The 24,059-nt window shown below is 34.3% G+C and overlaps 2 protein-coding genes across 2 annotated transcripts in view; both read right to left on the bottom strand.

The window, feature by feature from the left end:
• The window catches only part of LOC137918856 (neurofilament heavy polypeptide), a 92,172-nt gene that overhangs the window by 34,839 nt on the left and 33,274 nt on the right, over nt 1-24,059 (bottom strand). The window lies entirely within an intron of this gene.
• LOC137918857 (malate dehydrogenase-like) lies at nt 191-24,059 on the bottom strand. Its single transcript, XM_068761784.1, has 7 exons — nt 23,813-24,059; nt 22,434-22,662; nt 16,908-17,052; nt 10,390-10,569; nt 2,863-3,063; nt 1,958-2,169; nt 191-440 (listed from the first exon to the last, which is right to left on the bottom strand). Exons 1-7 carry the CDS (start codon nt 24,057-24,059, stop codon nt 191-193), a joined length of 1,464 nt encoding a protein of 487 aa, XP_068617885.1.

The following is a 24,059-nucleotide window of genomic DNA, read 5'->3' as shown; positions in this document are numbered from 1 at the left end:
TCAAATTTAAGTTCTTAAGAGAATATTAAATTATGTGCAATAGTCAGTTGAAGCTCAAACGAAAGATACAAAGAAAATGAAAAGTAAGACAGAAAATTGTAAAAGTTTTATTAAGATTTAAATTAAAATATGCAAATTCACAAACTTTGGGTGTTACGAAAAATAGTGCTATTGTAAATAAATATTTGTGTTACATATTTGCGTATGCACAATCATCGAACCTTTCATAGTGTTTTGGGGTAAAAAATTGTATTTGACAAGCATCCAGTCGACACGACGAACTACAATACCTACTGTACCAACTCGATACCAAGTTTTGTTTGTAGTTTAATTCGGTCAATGCAATGTTCATCAATGTGGTTTCGGTGTCGGACAACTTGGGCAGGCCCAGATTCTTTGATATTCCTGAACCGCTAATCTCCACAGCGTTTGCCAAAAAACTGTATAAAAAACATTATCTGTACGATAGTCCCATAAAGTCCAGTGATTCGATTAATCTAAGTATGTTTTTGGCAACACCAGACTCTTGTACTTGATTATATAGGTCTACAATCAGGTCATGTATCTTAACATTGTAAAATGTCAAGCAATTTTTTTATATTTACTGAGATGTTTTATTGCATAGGAATTAAAAGTAATGTTCGTTATAGTAATGCAAGAAACGATTGGTATGTTTTATCATCGTCATGGTATATCTCCAAAAGGACTAGCTGAAAGCAACTTGGATCCAACATCTTCTGACGACCTTCAGAAGGTCGTCTGTCCAGCTTGTGGGTAGACATCATTCACTGCGCTACGTTCTACTTGGATCAGTACAGTGCCTTTCTTTACTGATGATAAAATTTTATTAATATAGAGAACCAAGTGTTTATGTGTTTGGATCAGTATTTAAAAATATTGTTAAATCCGAACAGTAAATTTCAAAGCAAATGTCAATTGAATCACAAGTACTAACCCTATTGTAATCATATATGTATGTAGATATTATATGTTATGGAAATACGAGCAGAGAAAAAAGTATGAAATAGGGAGACTGGGTTTGACAAAGTATGTCTGCGTTCAATTGAATTTTTCCTCGCTACGATAATTCTCTTTTTAAAATTAGATCGAGGGTTATTGTTTTTATATTAAACGACTTGGCTACAGAGAATAAATTTTTATTATGGTATCGTAATGATATTAATTTTCATGGTTCTATTATCTTTAGAATTTGATTATAAGTATAAGTTTCTCCGCAAACATTTTCTTATGTCTAAATATAAGCCAGACTGTCAGAAACACGATATTAAATATTCGTTTTACATTCTTGTGGGAAAGATAAAAACATGATAGAGAAAAGAAAGTGCAGGGAAATAAAATACATTTCTTGCACAAACATGACCAAACTTCCAAATATTTTTACACATACTATTCTATAAAATCGTAACCATAATATATAAAGTAACAAATATACAAAAGTATAAATATGGTACATTATATTACATTACGCGGTAAGATGTTTTGGTCACAATTCAATGAAGTTTTAAAAGTGAGGGCATTCTTGCAAGTGATAGATAGTAAGTAGTATTGCAACATCACTTATAAAAGCGGGCATTAGTGTTGGAGTGACACTTACCAACTAAGATACCAATTCTACCGAAAGTTATAAGAGGAGGAGGTCATACCGCCCTCCGACAATTGAGTAGACATCGTTTAGTTAGTAATAACACGTCAGGCGTTACATCTGACGAAGGTTTTGTTTGTTTATTTACCAACACATAGTTTCCGAATCCGCGAGCCCTTTGTCTGATGAAATTTCAAAAGCCGGAAAGGCTAACAGCGCCCGACAATAGACGAATATAACATTATAAAAGAGACAGTTTAATATTATTCGTTTTGTGAGGGCTACGTTTCAAGAATGTTATGTTAAAGGTTTGACGTTAAAAACGTGTTGAAAGTTTATATGTAATAGATTTACCTTGAAGGGAATAAAACCTGACCGGGATTCATTTGACAAAAGCCAGTGACGTGAGGGATATCTTTGCAGAGTAGTGCGTTTGCAATTTTTGCCACTAGTCCGGCTATGGCGTGCGCTTCACTAAGCTCTGCTGCCTTCACACATGAGTCGTGACATCGTATTATAGAAACGGGAGTATTTCGCACTGTTTCTGTTAACATTTCCGCATTTTGCTGGAATATGAAAAAACACTTTGAATCGTACTCGTATTTTTTCATCTGAAAAGATTAGCCGGCGATGAACTGGCGGACCGTGGTCGAGAGGCTTTCTTTTGATATATATTTTTTTTTATTTTGTGTTTATTTACATTAAGTGTATGAGAAAAAACGATTTAGGTTGATTAAAGCGCTGAATGTGTTATACACCCACCATTGCTCACATCATTTTCTATCAATTAATGTAGTAAAGAATAAGGTAAGAAGCGTTTAAAAAAATTACTGCATTTTAAAATAATTGGAAATAAATCATTAAATATATTTATCGTCAATATTTCAGGATGATCACATTACACAGGGCGATCGGAAATAGGTATAAAAGCCTTAAAGCCTTTTTTTTGACAGGTAAGATATGATTTACCAGTTTAAAGGTTTTACACATATTACCAAATACCCTGTATAGAGTAAAAACAGTAAAGATAAAATTAGAACAGGGAGTATTGTCATGAGAATTGACATTTGCATTTGATTGCTTCGCTACCACCGGGCGAGGAAAAAGATAAGAAATTTCAAAATTTATACTCGCAATTTTAATGACGCGATTTTTCCTTTGTTCGTAAAGTAAATAACGGATTGACTGATATAAAACTAGGTTACGTTAGGACTACGAAAAAAATGAATGAAGTGATGAATACAAGTAATAATTTATACCCTGGAAAACTCGTAATAATCCACAGCTTTCGAGAACAATGGCACTAAGGATTCTCCTTCGGTACCACCCACGCATGGAATCTTGGTGTAACTCGGATCCAGACCAAGGGCTCTAGCCGCCAAAGAACTGGCTCGCATCTCAGGGACTGCCAGTGATCCCAATAGCCTTCGGGGATTGTACCAACCAAGATCTTTTAGCGTCTAGAAATCACATATAATGTTATTAATTTTCAATAGACGCCTAAGTACTGATTACGTAGATTATTTTTGTCTGATTTCGCCAGATCTGAGGCATTTATAGTTCGAACACGTGCAACAACGGGATAGATTCGTCAATAAGACAAGTTATCCATTTTATGTTGTACAATCAATTTTTGAATAAGTAATATAAAAAAAATTCAGGTACACTTTTAAACCTAAGCGTTAGGCAAAATTTTCCTCCACAGCTTTAAACATCTCATTACCTTTGTAATATTTCTCCTAAACACTGAAGTCAATACGAATTTAACATTATTTAGTAAAGTTTTTATAAACACACAGTGGTTATTAATAATGTTTATCTCGTCCGCTTACAATTTTTCAGAAGTTTCGAAGTCGATAAAGGTTATGACAGGAAATCATAAAGCAGTGGTAGATATGGTATATATGATATATAAGAGATACATATATCGATCGATCGATCAATATAAAAGTTACTATTTACTATAAAGGCTTATTACTTATAGATTCTTTTTAGAAGACTTACAGATAGGTTCAATAATAATTACAAAAAAGTATGCAGCCGACCGGTCTTACTGGAAATCTATGGAAGAGGCCTATATACAACAGTGAACGTCTTTCGGCAAAAGTAATGATTATCATGAAGAGAAATTAAATATTGGAAAGTCGTGATTTTGTTTTAATCAATAAAGAAACTATACTAAATTTTGTTTTTGTTACCATAAATATAACATTTTATTACATACATATTAATAAAAAAATTATAAACACTTGCCAAACATCAAATAAAAAAGAAATTGTATAAAAGTAAATGTAAATTAATTTATCTACAATACATCAAAATTAAAATGTTAATTCATCATGTAATAACTACATACGATAAAACCGTGTTTAAAGACCCCATTAAAGTGTATTATAGACTTGTATTAGGACACTCTGTAAGACAACAATATAAAAAAACAGACAGCCATAATAATAATGTTTGTAAGAAAAGGACTAATATTTAGCCACTTCCGCACATGCAGTCCGCTGATAAATGCGTATGCGGCAAACAATGCGAATTACACAACTGCCACCGTTAAACCACTCAACACGTGTTGCACCCTTCCACGGGGTATCTTCAGGAGTTATGTTACACCGATTAGTGCCAAACACAGTGACTTGTCGCCCCGTCGTCGGTGCACTTTGTTGCACGACTACCACTGCATGTGCGGAAGTGGCTAAATATTGGTCCTTTTCTTACATAGGATAGACTTCCGCAAGGTAACGCCTGATTCCATTAAATAATAATGTTTGTATGTGTGCCTGCGTGTGTGTATTGCGGGCGTGTGTGACAATTTACAAATTTCTGTTTATATTAAATAAACCTTAATATAAAAGCGTTATATAAAAGGATTTTGACGCTCGTATTTCCAGAACAAATTAATCTGATTGCGTCTTCATTGACTTAATTTAATTATATCAATGCGATAACGCAGTAACATAGCGTTCGTTTTGTTACTAATTCGTATAATACTTGAAATAAGATTATTTATCGGTTGTTTTCCTACTTTTTTTAAAGACTGTTGCAATATGTTCTCTATCCGACCTCGAGATAATTTTTCTGGTGGAGTACATTATACAAAAGTGTAATATTATATATTTTTAATTAATATGTGACGAAAAATATTAAGCATTCGCTGTGTAATTCACGGCTCATTAGCGAATTGCTGTAAGCGTTGAAACTTAACACGGAAGTTCGTTCCGCTGTGAACTGAACTATAGAAATACTTGAAACCCTGAGGGTTAAGAGACATTTTTTTTCATATTTGTTAATGTGAAGATATTATTAAATTATTAAAAATATTTCGCTGTAAAGTTTTAATTAGCGTTTATATTCCTTAAAGTTCAACTGCCTTGTTTCTTAATATAAGCAGGAGTACTACAACTTCATATGTACAGTGACTGCATTTTTTGTAAATGTTATGGATTCGTATTTTTTTATTTACTTGTTCCTTTTGGAACCTTTTTACATTGAATTGCAAGTTGAAGTAGCAATGTGCAGGTTATAAACCATGCTGAACAGATGGTAGTGGGAGCGTTCTGGAAGAGCAGTGCACGATTTCCACACGTACAAGGTTTTGACCGGTCCTATTGAAAATTTTCGAGGGAAACCTAGGTCCATCATTGGACCTCTCTCCGCTGAAATTATGATAATATTTTAATATTATATGTTTTATTTTCATTACATGTTTATGTAATAGCAGTCAGTAAGTCATCAATAATTACACGTGTATTCTCTATACGTTATATAATTATCCTTTATACCAGTCGTCACTAACTACAAACTACAATTAACAAGATGTAAAATAAAGTAACAATAGTTGTGTTGTAAACTATTTTAATCGATAATTCATATTCAGTTAACTATATAAAGAAACAAAAAAGAAACATGGTGTTTCCTTATCCTAGCTCTATTACTTAATAATTAATAAAATATCAAAATAATTTTTCTATCAAAACACGGGAAAATACCTTCGTAATGAACAACCAAAAACATACAAATAAGCATTTTGTTACTAACCAAAACGTATTGGAGTCGCTCTAGCAAACATAATTAAACCTGATGGGCCTATAAAATTGATTGGCTTTGTGAACAATCGCCTCGACAAACGTCTTTACTTCCAGTGCGTCAACGCTAAAACGGCTCCGGTTTGGGTCTACACAAAAACGACTTCGGTTTTCGTAGCGCGACGCTGACGTCAGACATTGGTTTATGTAGAGCTATTTTTTGCTCAATTTCCTTAGAATAATAACATGCGTAACATATCACGCCTACAGTAACTAACTCCTTTTGATTGTATATTATTTTGAATTTAATTTGAAAACAAAGGGCGGAATTATTGAGGACGTTGCCTTAACAGTTGTATAGACATGGTTATGTTATTACGTAGTAATTATTTATAGTCGTATTGTCTTGTCGCCACGGGATGATATCCGCAAACAAAGGACATTTTGCGTCACATCTATTTTACAAAACATAGTTCAAGCATACATCTATATTCAGTTGTGACAGAAAGAAACTTTATATTTGTTTTTATTAATAACTTTACTAATTGACTTGCCAGTTTGATAATATTGTTTTTATAGCATAACATATATTTAGGAATAATATTTGTTATATTTTATGTAGACTGGCGTATATCATTAACAGCCTAATATTCATAAAAATGTAGATTCAGAAGGTAAAGCGTAGGTTGAGGATGTTTTGCTTTTAAATTTTGAAGGTAAACACACATAGAAGTTTTGGCAATGAATAATAAAAAATCAGTGGACTGACGACACAGACAAAGTCTCGTATAGTAGCTAGTCATTGTGACGATTTTGGGGGAGGCCTATGCCTTGCAGTGGGCGTAGCGATAGACTGTCGATACGGGCATGATGATGAATAAAAGAGAGAAACTGTAATTTTGAAGAAGACCAGCATATGTCTTATTCTGTCTCTATTTGTTTCTAAAAATACTTCAACTTTCTCATCTATACATTCGTCATTCCTTCGATTTATTATTTATGATAAATTATTATACATATAGTGATAGAAGTACATTTATAATTTGGTGAAGGTAATTAACAAATTAATTTTCCACTTTCACGATTTAGGCTTCGCGATCTCGTGTGGACCTCGCCCTCAGTTGCCTTGCGATAAGGGAACAATGACGCAGTTTCACGACACAGTTAACAGCGCCATTAGAAAAATTTGACTGGCCTCATTTAGCCGCCGTTATAATATTTAACTATCACGGTACGACCACATTAGTAACGAGAGCTAACACAAAAACTTCGGACTTTTGACTTTGTATTCTGTCATATAACCATTTATTAAATATTTTATTGAATATCATATACTAGCTATTTAAGTGGACGACAAAGTCAAGTTCACGGGAATCACGTATCTACATATGAGCAGCTCAAAACCGATCATCGTGGAAATCATTGGGAGAGATCTGTGACGTATGTGTTCCTCATGGGCGTAATTTTAAGAGATCTGTGACGCGCATTTCTTCATTGGTGTAATTTCATAAAATCCATTCTTGGTAGTTTTTAACGTGCCTCGAAAATATTTTGGCCATTAGAACTATAATTTGAAGATATGTATTTTTAATAATGAACAAAATTCTTCACACAAGGCGGTTGAGGACATATTCATAATATCTGAACTTTACTCGGCAAAAGTAAGTTTGGTAAAGTAATAATTCTGCTAAATAATCAAATAAAAAAAAATATCGCGATGAGCCAGGACATAGGTAAGAACCTCTTATATATAAGACATATGAGGAATTACGTGAAAATTAAAAATTGCGTGAAGTACATTGATCTTGTTATATAAAGTCAATAATTTCATTTGGTTATGGTCAAATATTTTTAATCTTTTACATTCCGAAACAGTAAATTTTCTATTATAAAATTTGTGAATTTTAAATGTATTTATCCCTATAATAAATGGTACAGTGAATCAAATAATTATAATAAATGAAATATTTAAAACCTTTATGCCAAATTATTATTCATTAAGGCAATGAAAAAAAAAATCGTGATCCACCGTTACTCAAGATGGGACAAAAACGTTGGCGGAAAATTGATGGCTTTGTCGATTGGCCTAATGATAGCTAGAACGGACCATTTCATGAGATGAAAGACCTTTGTGAATTTGATTAAAGTAAGAGAGGAATCGTTCAAAATGCTGTTTGGATTTAACAAAATTATTTTATAACTCAAACAGATTATGATGGCGATCAAGTATAATAAAAAATTGACCAGTTTATGATTAATATTTGACTCATCAATATTTTATCTCCATAATAACGTAATGATTGAATACGAAGGTCATTGAATAATTTGTGTTGTCGGTACTGACTTATGGATCGAAGACGTGGTCGTTGACGATTGGCCTTACAGAAAGGCTCTAAGATGACCTAGACAGCGATGGAGATGACTAAGCTAGGAGCTCTGCTATAACATCAAATCAAAAATGAGGAGATTCGGAGAAGAACCAAATTCATTGACGAAGTTCGAAGAATTGCTCGTTAGAAGTGGCAGTGGACGGGACAAATCGCTCTTACAACCGATCTTAATCGGGCACGAAAGGTTCTAGAGTGGCCACTACAACGGCTCGTGGTGGCCTCTCTCTGCGTTATGCACGTTATTTCCCATAACGTACACAACGTGGACCGACCATAATCAAGGTCGTTGAAATTAACTAGCGATCTTTGGAGGAGGTCTGTCTAGTAATGGCCGTCTATCGGCTGACATAGTGATGATAAAAAGACTCGTGTTTATCTGGTTCACATTCGAAAAACTAAAAACAATACATACAGCTGAAATCTTTTATAAAAATATTTATCATATTACTTTAGGTAGTAAACCGAACATTTTAATACAAAATGCGAGATTGCAGTGCACACGATGCACAATCGCAATAACAGCTTTTATCCGTTCCGTTGCAGAACGCAATGCATCAGTCATAATGAAAACGCTTGCAGCGAGATCCACGACCACAGATTACAACGTCACATAACAATACGCTCAGAATGTGTTCGAATTTGAATTTTTTTCTCACATTTGTGACATCTATGTTATGCGAGTATTATAACTTTTATTAATAATATGATGGAATATCTAAATGATGTGACTTGTACAGTCATCGGCATGCATATATTAAAGGCTGTTTATCCAATTATTTTAACATCTTTGTCTTTAACACTCTGCCTCGTCTACTTTTTCTGCGACCTTCTCCATGTCGTAAAAGCAAGACCCCCTCTCTCCCCCTGAAAACTATGGATAATCATACAAAACTTTTTAAATTCAAGTTATATCTTTCAAATTAATAAAAAAAAAAACATATAAATACAATCACCGCTACCATAATTCAACCAGAATTGAGGTATCATAACTGTTATCGTCATCTTTCCTGAAACCGCTCTTCCGTCCCCTCGTGTAACCGACCTAATTTATTTTATGAACGGCCTCATAAATAATAACAGATAAAATATTAAGAAATAAAGAAGAGATGCACTTAATAATGAAAAATATTTTATAAAGTACAACAGTATTGTTTAAAGTGTAAATAGAAAATTAATAAAAGCCCAGTTTACATTGTTCACACCCTGCGTACAATTTAATTAGGCTTTATGAAACAATCACGTCATCAAAGTATTAGTAGGCCATTCATAAAACGCTTATTACGTCTATACTCAGGAATTAATGACTCATATCACATCGATAAAGTATTAATGATCCAACGTTATAAGTTCGTAAAGTTCTATGTCATTGCCTAACGGCAGTATAGTAGCCGATAATAATTGCACATGCTTGCGTAAACGCGGAGTGTCTTTAAATTAGTATAATACAGGGAGGTTTTATATATTCTTTAATTCCTTTATTTGTTTACTCTTTTTACATATTATGTAATAGCGAATTTAATACCTCGAGCGTTCTCTATCAGTCGACCTAAAGTGGTTCAGAGATAACAAATTAGCAGGTGTGTAAATATTATAGAAAAATTACTTAATTTTAATAAATGATATAAAGAAAAAATTCTATACTTATTATCTTTTATATATATGATATCGTCAAATTGTTATGTATCAATAAATACGTACTTAAATAATAGTATACTACATACACATATAACGTACTTATATACGTACTACTTAATTCTTAACAAAGGAGAAGTTATGAAAATTCTTCCGCCAACGCGTCTGGAATCTTTTTTTAAAACTAATAGTTTCCTGATTTTTAGTTCAGAGGAGGTGATTATTACAAAACAGATATTTGTATTCTTAGGAATAGCTTAGCATTAAGGAAGTTATGTAGTTTTAAATGTTCTTAGCTTTATCTGTTCTATAAAGTATATTATTAAAACTGTTAAAATAATTGTTAATAAATACGTCACGAGTTACTACAAGATAAAATGTTACTGCTGTTATATGTAAAAACTTTAAAGAGGTGGCTGTACACGTGATTTGTCAATAAAAAGCCTTTTCACCTATTTCCATCAAACTGTATAAAGTGATCATTCTGAAATAAGTTTTCGCTGCCAGCCTATGTTTACAGTCTACAGGGACCCGGTAATAACAATTAATTATAATATGTAGTAGTAATACCAATTTTAAATCGCCTCTTTTACTGTATGATTATTACAATATTTATTGTATTATTTTTATCAAACAAGTTGTACATTCACCCATTTAAAGCCTATAACCAATCACCCTGGATAAATACGTCACAAGGTGATACAATGAAAACATATATATGTAAAAGAAATACAACCTGAGCGACCAGTGGCACCATACAGTCGACAGGCGTGGTACAAACTACGATGAAAGCCTTTGGACATTCGCTTGCAATCACATCCGCGTATCGCTTCACCATGGGTGCTTGATCATTGAAACGCTTTTCAAAATGATCCGCGGCGCATGCGTCGTCCATCATAAGTACTACATCTGTATTCTAAGAAAGAAAGTAAAAATCAAAGTTATTTTAAATTCCAATTTTTATACAGTTGTTAATAACCGACACAGCTTAGCGGAACATTTATGTGGCAGTGGGCAGCTCATATCGCGCATAGAACAAATGACCGTTGAGGTCTTTAATTTCTGGAGTCCGGACCACAAATCGGCAAGCAGTAAGATAACCTTCTTAAGGTCGACAGAAGACGCAGGCCGTTGTACAGGCCTATATTGAGCAGTGGGTGCTCTACGGCTATTGATGATGAGGATGATAAAACAGTTTTGTCTAATTCTGGAACACCTGAAAAATTATATTTCATTTAAAAACATGTTATGTTAGAGCAGAATTTTTCGAAAATTGAAACGCCCTTATAATGTGTTCGAATTATTGTGCAATAAAATTAAATGTCACATATAAACCAGTGAAAATCAACTAGCAAGGATTTTAAAGTGATAAACGGTATTTGTGAGGATGATAAAAATGTGCGAAGTGAGTTGGTTGAGAACTCTTCTCAGATCAAAGTGCGTTTGGATCCCTCGTAGCCACGTATTTTAATTAAAAGGATGCCATTATCGGAAATCAATTTTTTATTCTAAACTTTACTATATATGGTCTGGACACAAATGTGATATGAATATACCGTGAATTTCAAACCAATTTACTTTCGCTAAACTACATACTCAAAGAAAAATCGTAGACATGTATGTAGAGCCAGATATCTGTCTTGAGTGTTAAACGTTACAAGGCATTGGTATTGCAATTAATAGAGGAATAAGTATTTAAATTTCTGTATATTAAAACAGATAATATATAATATTCAATATTTAAAACAAAATGGGCTTCACTGATGTAAAAGCACAAAATATTAGCTTCTTTACAACCACGAAAAAAAATGTTTACATTGAGTTATGTAACAAGTTTAGGTAATACGTCGATTTGTGCGAAGATTCGTGTATATTTCGCGGTTGGGGATCGTTTGTGGTATTGATTGGCAGCCGCTGGGGTCGACGGCACCCTCGCCTGCAAACGCCATGCATGACCGATGAAAGAAATCGAGCGAAGAAAGTCTCATTCCACCGCCATTGTTGCCGACGGTGTTTTGGGCTTTCGCTATTTTACGTTATTGTTTCTTAGTGATATTTCTCTATCGAAGCAAGTTTACATAGCTTTTTAATATATTCGATGTAAAGGATAAAAGAGAGTGCGTCCTCAAATTCTTTAGGAAAGTTGCACAATATGCAATAGACAGGAACAAAACATAGGTGGATAAAACATTGTAAAGTTATTAAAATAGATTCATTGATATTAAAAAAAATGGAAAATAAAATTGATGTACACGAGAAAATAATTAAACCAATTAAAACTGTGATACTGTAATAGAAATGGAAAACTGAGGTGTTAGAGGATGTACGAAAGGAATGGAATGATTGAGAAAGGAAGATGGAATTGTAGAATGATAGAAGGAGGAAAAAAAATATTGTGTACTATGGAAGACGAGAACGAAAATAAAAATTCAAGTGAAAAAATTATTAAGAAATACAAAACCCTGTTCCTAGTTAAATAGGGGGTGGAAGGAGAGTTGCCCAATAGCGGGCGTCAAAAAAAAATACTCGATAGGAAAGAATACGAAAATAGTTTGTTTATGCTGCGTCTACGACTAAACTTGTTATTGTAATGAGATACTATTGCAACCTCCTCGAAGAAATTGTTAACCTCTTTGGTGTAGCGCCATTTATATATTTAGAATAAAAAAATAATTTTGAATTCATATTGGCGTTGGCTATAAAACAGCGAGACATAATTATTATAATGAATCGTTACTTGTTATTACGACCATCTTGAACCAGTTTTACTAAAATTTGCAACACAAAACAAACAAAATAATTATTAAAGATATAACCATTTTTTGCCCAGTTCCAGAAGAAGTAAAAGGCGATGAACAAATGTAAGCAATTAAATGCAACACACAATTATCTGGCTCAGAACAGCGAAAATACTACGGTCTACGAAATAAATCGAAGAACGATGTAACATAAACAACTCTCTCTTTTTTGTTTCCTTTATTCTGTATACCCATGTCTGGTTGATAGACGAGATTGGATCGGACATTTATTCTTTCATACTCAAAAAATATGGTGTTTTCTATGTTTAAATATTTATCCAAAATATGGAGCTGTAAGATTTGTGCCTGAATTAATTAAGTGATACATTTACGTTTGTGTTCGTGTTTACATGGCATTACAAGATATACGAGGGTCAAACTGAAAGTTCTTAGAAAATCAAAAACTAAGCATTCTAGCAAGTTATTAGTTTTATTATAACTTTTCAAAATAGCGTCCATTTACATCAATACATCGCTGCATTCGATGGAACCATTGAGAAAAGCACCTTGCCCACTCGGCCTTAGGGGTCTCTTCGACGGCGTTTTGAAACGCAGCCACTGCTTCTTCGGCGTCCATAAAATGTTTTCCTCGAAGTTTTTCTTTTATTTTCGGGAATAAATAAAAATCGCAGGGTGCGAGGTCGGGGCTATACGGCGGGTGACCCAGTAATTCCAAGTCTGAGGTCGCCAAATAGTCGATCGTTTGCCTGGCGGTGTGCGACGAGGCATTGTCGTGATGAAGGAGGATCCTGCTGCGAGGTCGTTTCTCTCGAACTTTTTCCAAGACAAGTGGCAAACAGTTGTTAGTGTACCACTCTGCATTAACCGTTTTCTGATCCTTTAAGACAACTGTCGCGTAATGACCTGTCTTTCCGAAGAACAAGGCCACCATCTTTTTTCCAACACTTCGACCTCTCTTCACTTTAGTTGGCAACTCTTCGGAAGGAAACACCCACTGAGCAGACTGTCTTTTGGTTTCCGGATCATAACAGTAAATCCAGCTTTCGTCACCCGTTAGTATGTCGAACACAGCATTTGAGTCACCTCCGTTAAATTTTTGGATCATTTCTCGGCACCAATCAACACGGCGGAGTTTTTGAGCCTCGGTCAAATTATGCGGTATCCAGCGGGCACAAAGCTTCCTGACCGCTAAATGTTCATGGAGGATTTTGTGCACTTGACTCATACCTATGCCTAGACTTGTCCAAATCTGCTGATAGGTCACTCTTTTGTCAGTCTCTATCATACGCCGCACAACACTGATTTTGTCTTCAGTCGTCGCTGTAGAAGGCCGTCCCTCACGCAAATCATCGGTGAGATTAGTTCGACCACGTTTGAATTCATTAAACCAGTTGTAAACTGTGGCACGAGATGGGGCTTCATCGTGAAAAGCCAATCGAAGTCTATCATAACTTTCTTGTTGACTTATATGACATCGAAAGTCATAAAAAATCATTGCACGAAAATTTTCTCGGCTTAAATTCATTCTGACGTGCACAGACAATTTTCAATTTGCCGCCAAATCGTAAAACAAATGACAAATGAATGAAATGTATACTCAATATTATTGGTAAAGAGTTCTATTTTCAAAATTTAAACTTATTTTTTTAATATAATGCTTTTAAGTTGCCAGTTCTAAAAACTTTCAGTTTGGCCCTCGTACGAGGGTGAATCAAAAAATTCTTGGAATCAATATTAAAAAATGCAAATAATAATATTTTATTTTTCTACATAATCTCCCTCCAATGCAATGCATTTAGAATAACGCGTTTCTAACTTCCTTATTCTTTGTGAAAAAAAATTATTTTCTTGACTCTCGAAAAAGTCCTCTACGGCAGCTATAACCGCGTCATTATCGTGAAATTTTGTTCCACGAATTTCCTCTTTTAATTTTGGAAATAAGTGAAAATCACTTGGGGCTAAGTCCAGAGAATATGGTCAGCGGATTGCGTTGAGCGCAACTTCCGATCGATGAGCAGGAGCGTTATCTTGAAGGAATAACACGCCCAACGACAGTTTTCCACGACGTTTTTCTTTAATCGCTTCACGCACTTTCGGGATTAAATTTGCATAATAGGGTCCAGTAATCGTCTGGCCTTTTGGCATGTAATCAATAAAAAGGATTCCTTCACTATCCCAGAACACAGAGGCCATAACTTTGCCAGCGGTAGGAGCAACTCGAAATTTCTTAATGGATGGAGGGGATAGTCGTTTCCAAGACATGCTTTGTCTTTTAGTTTCAGGATCAAAATGGTGGACCCACGTTTCATTCATGGTGACAAGACGACGGCAAAAATTATCCGAATCACGCTGGAACATTTCGAGATTACGCATGGAAATTTCCAAACGTCGCTTTTTGTTTTCGTCGGGTAACATTCGTGGCACCCACCTTGCAGACACTTTTTTGAACCCCAGTGAATCAATTAAAATGGATTGAACGCTACCAAAAGATATCTTTCGGATCTCAGCTATATGTTTTATAGTCATTCTTCTGCCTTCCAAAACCAGATTCTCAACCTTTTTGACATTTTCTTCTGTAACGGAGGTTGAAGGCCGCCCAGAACGCGGGTCATCTTTACAGCTTGATCTACCTCTTTTAAATTCAGCCACCCAGTACGCAACCGTAGAATAGGGTACAGCATCACCCCCTAATGTCTGCTGAATGTCCAAAAAAATTTCCTTCGTAGACATTTTTTTCAAACTGAGATATTTTATCACCGCACGTAACTCACTTTTATCCATAATTTTGACTTTTTAGCAACTCGTTGCACAAAAAAATTTATTACATGCGAACGAACTGACAAAAACAAGTGACAGTCTGCATAATTATAGTGTGATAGACACTCTTTAATTTGAATATCGAACTTGATCCAAAAAGGTTTCATATATATGCACTTCTAAGAACTTTTTGATTCACCCTGGTATAGAAGTGTTTCTTATGTATCAACACTCAAACATATTTTTAAGCTATTTAATTTGTGCGTTTTTTGAGTGGTGTAAAATCTCAAACAAATTAAAACAGACATTGATAAATAATAAGTAAGTAAGATATCGTATATCTTAACTACCGAAATGTTTACAAGCGTCTAGTGGAACAACAATCGTCTCAAAAATTGATAACAGGCTACATGTTAAGAAAAAAAATATAAACGTGTGAGAGATAGTATCAAGTGATGAAATCAGTTTACCATAAGGAAATTCGGATATTGTTTAAATAAGAAGGATAATGGTTACATGTTTTAGCGATTCTTTGACTTCATTGAGTTTTTCGTTTTTCTCTACGTAAGACTTTTATGCGGTATATTCACCACATAAAAAAAGTTTGAGTATATACAAAAAATATTTTTATTATTTTGACTAATCTAAAAGCTTATTAAACTACCGCAAGCCAATGGTCTGAAACTAATAACGCCGATAAATCACTAAGAATGAATATTTTAGTAGAACAAATTCTTAAAGAAATTACAGTAATATTGCAAAAGGAATACTGACAAACTTCCCAATTTAATGCTGAATCATTACGAACGTAAACTGCTAAACAACATTGAAGCAACTGCTACGTCGCCGATAGCAAAGTTGCAGAAGTGGAGCAAACTTGTTTCGACCCGACCGGCTCGGCAGTGTCGAGGCCAACTGAAATCTCCAATATGCAAATATCGTACGTAGGTGAGGAAAATGTTACCTATCATATAACATACATAACATGCTTTATGACGTACTTAAAAAAGAAGATAATTTTTTAATTTTACGTACCGATTTCACAAAAGATAGAGATCATGTAACATTTAATTTTCGAGACGCAAATACCATTGATGTTCAATCTAATTCGTTTGTTTTTGCTCACAATAAAAAATGTGTCGATAGGTTGAAACAAGCGATACTACCGCATTCTCTCTCAAGAGAAAAGGTACTCAGTCATGTACCCCTGCCATAATTACGGTAAACCGTTGAACTTTCCGAGAGACCTTTATGAATTGGGTCAAACATTTAATACCGTATAATATTATTTTCCACGAGTCGTCGAATTATACGTAATCAGTAATGACGTATCATAATCATCACTTCAGCTATAGGATGTCCACTGTTGGACGTAGGCCTCCCCTAAATATTTCTAATGAGACCGATTGGAAGGGGTCAGCATCAGCAGCGTCTACCAAGGACCTTAATAAGGTCATCTGTCGGCTTTGTGGCTAAGTACATCCTATGCTGCGCTTGCTGATCCGTGGTCTCCATGACCTGTCATTATCATTTCAGCCATGGGAGTCCACAGCTGGACAAAGCCTACATGCGGAGTTGTCACAGGACCTGAAATAGGTCATTTGTACATCCTTGTGGGCCTTACGCTGTAATTGCCGATCCGAGGTCTTCCCTATATGTATTTTAGTAAAATCATAAATTAAATAATTATTTTTTGTTATATTACGAATTATATTGATGATTAATATGAAGACAAAACCTGTAAGCATCTTTCGAGGTCGCAGCAAGCACAACTGAACGCCTGTATGTGACAATTGGTGTTAATGTGTTGCAAATCTTGGACCACGCTGCAGAGATTGCGCTGACAATATGGATCCGGGCACTTCGCTTCGTACAGCCGTAATCTGAAATTCAATTCCGGTCTCTACGTATCAGTGAAAATAAAACCGCGAGGTAAACCTTGCTTTGGACATAAAAAGAACAGTAATTTTGTATAAACGGTGATTGGTTAGTTATAAAAGCTTTAAAAGAGTGAATGTATAACTCATTTGTCAGCAAAAAGCTTTCAAGCTTTTACACCTATTTTCAATCACTTTGTATAAAGTGATCACTCGGAAATTAGATAAATAAATATTTTTTTTTTTATTGAAATACGAACTTGTTATTATTTTGTTACTGACAAAACCTGGGGACACAGTAACCAATTATTAACTTTAATATGTATAATGCATAATTTGACAGCGGATTTTTGTACTATATTATAATTATGTTAGTTATTAATTTTGAAAGCATTGATTTATAGATACTGTATATTCAAGCCTTTAAAGCTTTTGAACATATAGCAAGTTACACTGTATAGGACCTATAGGTCCATTTCATACCTAGAATATGAAAAACGAAAATTTTTAATAAAATTGGTGGGTTTTAAAATCACTTTCATCCATTAAAATGAATTCCGATAAGCTCTGGCTATTTTTTAATAAAAGTTTAAACAGAGTTGCTGTTGCATATATGGATTCAAATATCCAATATTTGATTATACTTTTACAATTAAGCTATAAAAATAGTTTCGTTTTAATAAAAACCAATCATATAAAACATATTTTGAAGTTTTCCACTATTAGTGTTAGCGTGTAAGTATTCTAACTAAAAAAAAAAAAGTGGTTGGCTCTATTGAACTTCAAAATGTTATCGTTAATGTTATCGTTAATTTAACCTTGATTTTTCTGCGATCTGCTGATGTCTAATTCTATTCTATCTTCACAGCCCTCTTCTTCGCTCTCTAGGTGTTGTCTTCTTATAAGATTCATCGTAAACGACTACGTCTCAGATATGACGTCACAGGTAACACACACACCGGGCAAAAACCTTCGTCCTCAAACTACTTCATTATCTATCATTATAAAGATTTTCTAGCCCATGTAAGTATCGAACTAATAATGCATCAACTATTTGTTCTGTGTGCAGCGGCTGTAAAGCAGTTGGCAAATGCGAGGCAGCGCGCTCCGGTGCCACTTGACACGGAAATGAGAACAGTTAGAGAGAGCTTTCCACGTTTCTATCTAAATAATTATACGTATTTATGCAAGAAAAGTTTATATTTTTATTTCATTTATTTCATTAAACTTGAGTTGAATGATGCTATATGCATATAAACAAGGGGATTATTTCTTATGAAATCTTATAGTCTGTTGTAATACAGTAGATTTTATGAGGGTAGTCGCCCAGCGTGTGGGTATGTTGAAGTGACACTGGGCAAGCTACACAGCGTGGAGAACAAATAGCCGCGCAGTCTTTAAAGTTCTGGAGGGCAACCACAGGACAAAAAAAAAACCCTAAAAATTTCCAAAAATACCTGTTTAAAGCAGGCTGCATTCAGCTTTTTCCGACAACTTTAACTAGGTTGTCTCTCCTCCTCATGACTTAGACGTCATGCTGCCGTTGCTTGTCCGTGGTCTCCAACCTAGAACCCATCGGCCCCATCCGCCATCAGTTCTGCGCGCTATGCTTACCCACTGCCAATTCAACTTGCCAATCCGCTGGGTATCAATAATATTCATTCAACTACGAATCTTATCATTTCTGATTAATGAAATTCCGAGCATCGCTCTCTCCATGTCTTTAGTTACTACTTCATAAAAATAACTTATGATAATATTTACTATTTATTTTAGAGTTAGAGCAAAAATGTATATAGCAATGAAAAAACGGCGATATAAAAATATACGACAGATATTTAAAGTATAGTAAGTTATAAGAAATTTTATCAATGGCAGTCTGTGTAACGTAATATATTGTATTATCACTTCGCTCGCTATAAAAAGCATGATAAACAGCGACCGTCGCGGCGGTGGCGGGCGGACTCGTAAAATCTATGCTCCTTTTATTACATTCGCTGAACGTTCCATATAACAGTGCGTCTAAGGTTTGTGTAAATCTTTGATGCCCGCCTATTCCGTGACTTAGTGGTTCCACGTGCGGTGAATAGGCAACGGCGGTTTTATTAGTCGCCAAGACGTATTGCCAATTTAGTTGTACTTACTTTAAAAACAAAATATGAATCTATTCAAAATTTCAGTGCTTTTTGGCGTGCAATCAAATATACAGGATGTTTATTACATTAGTTTAAAAGAATAAAAGAAAATGTTTACTATCTATCCCTGACTTTGTACTGTTTAAAATTATTGGTGTGTCGCATGCCTACAGAAAAAAACAAATTAATACAACTTATTTAAACACTTTCTACAGAGTAATAGGAAACAGGTGACAATTGAGCTACACATACAATACAAGCTTTCACACCCTTAACCAATCATCCTACGTATTTACAAGAATTTTTAAATTACCTCGAAATAGCAAGGTATGTGGCAATTGTTGCCAAGTGGTAAATGACTGACGTGTAGGTCACGTAATTGATCCTTACGAACATTATCTTTGTGAATTTAACAACCTGACTAAACCAGAAGACATCGTGAGGAAACTGGCATGATCTATGCATCCGTCATGTCTTGATCGCTTGAATTATAACCTATGCCCACTTTAATACAAATGTTCTATCATCGATAAAATAAAAGTTTAAAACTAGTATAGAAGGCACCACTCTTGCCAATTGTGTATATATTTATATACATATATACATATATAAATATATATATATATATATATATATATATTCCAAGATCAGTCTATGAGACAGAATCAGAACTGATATCCGACGGAAACATAGGCTAGCGGATTGGCAGTTGAAATGGCAGTTGTCAGGCCATGTAGCGCGCAGAAGACATAGCCGCTGGGGTATAAAGGTTTTTAAATGGATACCATGAACCAGCAAATGCCGTGTAGGACGTCAATCCTCAAGGTGGACCTTGTTAAGAAGAAGCTGGATGCAGGTCGCTTTCAACTGGTCCAACAGTTCCACGGGGGGACCTATGTCCCGTAGTGATCGCCTTATGGCTTAAATTATGACGAGGATGATAAATCGGATTGTAAATACCGTTTCTTCGTTATAATCATTAAATAAATAGCTATTGCGTTTGGATCATTTCAATCTTCACCGTTTTTAATATATCTAATAAATATAGAATAAAAATCAAAAATGAAATTAAGAAACCAAAACACCTGACTTTACTCGTGAATAATATAGCACTCATTCATGGTAAAATTTAATTGCTTTACTAAAACACATTATAAATTCCATTATCACACCATTGCGATGTACATTTGACCAGTGTTTTGAAGGGAAATGAAAATAATTTCCCGGAAGACTGTACTGGCCTTTTAAGTTAATTTTAAATTTCAGTCATAAAGTCGCAATTGATTTTATAAGCTCTAATAGATATTATAACTTGTATACAATAGTAGTTGGATACCTAACCACTATTCTAAGAACCATGGACTGAATACGCAGATTTTTTCCAGCAAAAAGTAGCTATTAAAAATTGCGTAGGTTGTCACGCTACAACAAATTTCTTCCGAGTCACGCTATGAGTGAATCTATATGGCTGTTTTCATAAAAATGTATGCTTATCTAGTAGCCGTTTACGGTATCGGTTTCCGTTTTCCAGAGCTCTCAAAGTACGCTTTTTTTCCTGAGGGACTCATTTTTTTTGAGTAATATGCTTATAAATATTACTGAAAACCATCGTAGAGAAATTGGCATATCTTGAGAAATAAAACTTTACAAATCGTGATTTTAAAATATCCATACTAGATTTCAGTCCTTAGACTCCTTGTGAAAAAAACTGATAACTTTTTATTATAGCTATTAATGTAATGCTCTAATTTATTGATAGTATTACGTAAGTGGATACAAATCAAATGTATATTTCAATAAAACTGCATTATCGTTAAACAAAAGAGAATTTTTAATATTATAAGTCTCCAAAATACAGGGGAGATTCAGACGTCCGTAAAATAGATACCCTGCGCGGGTCGCAATAAACTTCAAGTTTTGGTGGGAATAAGATCCATGTTGTGACACCCCTGTCGCTGAGTATAAGCCGAAAGGTCTCCGGGGAGCAAACCGAGCGATTTTATGACCCGCGGCTTGAGCGAATGACGTCATGGATCCCTGACCACTTCTATTTATGAAACAGAAGTTTTAGGGCAGGGGTAAATCGAAAGTTTTATAGGCAATGTATCGTCATTTATTTTTTGCACAGACAAACCGTGCAGTACGTCTCTTATGGATTGAAATGAATTGAAAATAGAATGAGGATAGTCAATAGAAAGTAAGTGTTTCCACTTTCAGAGTAGCATACAATATTTATATTTAATCATCAGAGAATCTGCTATAAAACGTCTTTATGTATGCTCTAGTATAGTATGTATCTAATTTTTTACATAAATTATTTATTGATTCTATTGCACGGTTGTGGAAAAGATCAATTACTCAAAAGGCAAGAAGGCTTTCATATTTGTCACTGTAGTATTATATTTCTGTATTTTCGCTTGTCATATATAATATTTGGATATACTATTCATTATATTTTAAGTGCATTATTTGTGTATTATAGTACCATAAATATTTTTTGAACTTTATGTTATAAGTAATCTGTACTTTAATATTTATGTACATTGAATTTCCAAATCCTTTTATTACTTATATACCGCTCGCTCTATTTTTACCTGTTTACTAAGTTCATGCGAAAGTAGTTTGGAAGGTTCACTGGATTTCCGGTTGCTTTGGGTATCAGCGAAAACAATAGAAGCTTAAAATTATTACAGAACATCTGCACTGTTGCCAATCATTAAAAATATAGATACTTACTATCTTATAGAAACAAAATAGAATATTTTATTACCGTAAATTAAGATTAGGCTACGAAACTGAATTAGAAATGATCAGCGGATGTGCAGTTGAAGTTGTAATAGGCACGCCACATAGCGCGCTGAACAAAAGTCCGCTGGGGTTTAAATGTTCCTAAGTGGAATCCATAGACCGGAGGACAAAGGGCCATGTTAATGTAATTGGAAGACTCCGAATGCTTGCCGCTTTCAACCATTCTTACAAAAAAAGAAAGAGAGAGTAGACTTATTTACCAGTAGACGTCCTATGGCTGAAATACTGATGATATGATTTTTTTTCTTTCTATCTTCTTGATGATGTAATTTGAAAAAAATCTTTTACAAAGACAAATTTCTCTTTAAGTTGAATAGTCAAATAAAAGACATACAGTCATTTGATATTCTTAATGTATGTATAGAAAAATATATGTATATTTATGATAATTCCATAAACTTGATAATTAACTCACGAAATTAGAACGTTCTGATAAAAACTTACTTTTTAACAGTTGGACACTGCTTAAGCAATAATGCAATGTATTGTCCTACGCTGGTCTCTGCACCAAGCACCGATACCTGGAGCCCGGCTCGAGGAGGCGGTGGAGGTAAGGCTTTGCGCTTGGGTGGCGGCAGAGCCTTTTGCAACACAATCTCCTTCTTCTCTTCTGCCTGCACAACGCTCTTCTTTGTAGTCTCTGGTTCCTCACAGCGCAATAAATGAAATGGCGCTACAAGATATTCACTTAATTTTGATAAATAAGTAAAATATACTGATTATTTTTCTTTTTTTTCAGCCGATAGACGCCAAATGTAAGACAAAGGTCTAACCCAAAGATCGCCGCGATTATTGGTCCCAAGCTGCCGCATCCAGGGACATACTTCTTGTAACTTGTCAAAACAAGACATTTGTCTTAAATAAGATATGTTTGTAAACATATCTTATACATTTAAAAAAAAACTTTCTTCAACCTTATATATGTATGTTTAGTTTAAAATAGTATTTTAATATTGCCGTTAAATTTTAAACAGGTAAGTGATATTTTCATAAAATTTTGGGGTGCACGTGTTTTATGGGAATGCCTAATAATTTTGGCAAAAGCTCTGTATATGATACTAGCTATCCCCTTCCCCGTTTCGCAAACTTAATGAACGCCCTCTCGATCTCCTTGCGGGAGATATTTAGTAAAATCTGTACTTAACTGAACTCTAATGGGCAAAATGAAAATTCTTACGAAATTCCAAGTCTCTAATTCTCTAAGCCTTATGATACCCAAGATGTCAAGATGACTTAAGACATAAGTGGAAATCTCTTTTATGTAGGGCAAATGGAAACAGGTGTAAAAGCTTTAAAACGGTAAATGTAAATCTCATTTGTAATCTATTAATATATGGTACACCCTTTCCAAGAATTAATGGTTCCAGAAATAATAAATAGCATAAAGATAATATAGTTGGCAAAATCGTTTCAAAATACGAATCACTATGTATTAAAACTATTGTTTACTAACTTATACTGTAGACTCTGACCTATCGGAAGTTTTTATCCTGTTGCATTCCAACAAAAAATAAATTGACGTTACATACTTCATAAAGTTCACTTAATACAGAATGATTGGAAAGAGGGGTAAAAGTTTTTTTTAATCCACGCCTTTAAAACTTTTACACTTGTTTCCTATTGAACTGTTTACTGTATATAGATTATATGTATACATTATAATAGTTAATTAGGTTTTTTTTTTATTTCTTACGCATTTTTTCAATTTATTTCTACGTCGCCCAAATTGTTAACTGACACGCTTTGTAAAAGAAGTTTAGTAATAATGTAAAAGAACAAATAAAAACAAACTTTTAGATTAATAAATGTTAAATAAAACATACTGCCAAAATTACTGCCGCCTTCTAAAATTTTTAGTTTAATTCTGTGTAGAATTCCTTTCTTCGTCTTTCTTCTTTCGCATGGTTCAGGACAAACTTCGTCCTTAGCCGGAGGTATATCTACGATAGCTCTCTGGCATTCCTTTTCATCTTTAGATTTGGCATAAAAACGTACAAAGTTATCAGTCTTGAAATTAAACACGCTCGCCCAGAAACATCTAGATTTGGAAATGAAATTTGAAGCGAACAT

This window comes from Battus philenor, unplaced genomic scaffold (genome assembly GCF_028537555.1).
Source record: "Battus philenor isolate CCGP_79_NKW_IND1 unplaced genomic scaffold, ilBatPhil1.0.hap1 SCAF_15, whole genome shotgun sequence".
Lineage (NCBI taxonomy): Eukaryota > Metazoa > Arthropoda > Insecta > Lepidoptera > Papilionidae > Battus > Battus philenor.
The sequence above is the reverse complement of the archived record's forward strand: the minus strand, read 5'-3'. Positions and strand labels throughout refer to the sequence as shown.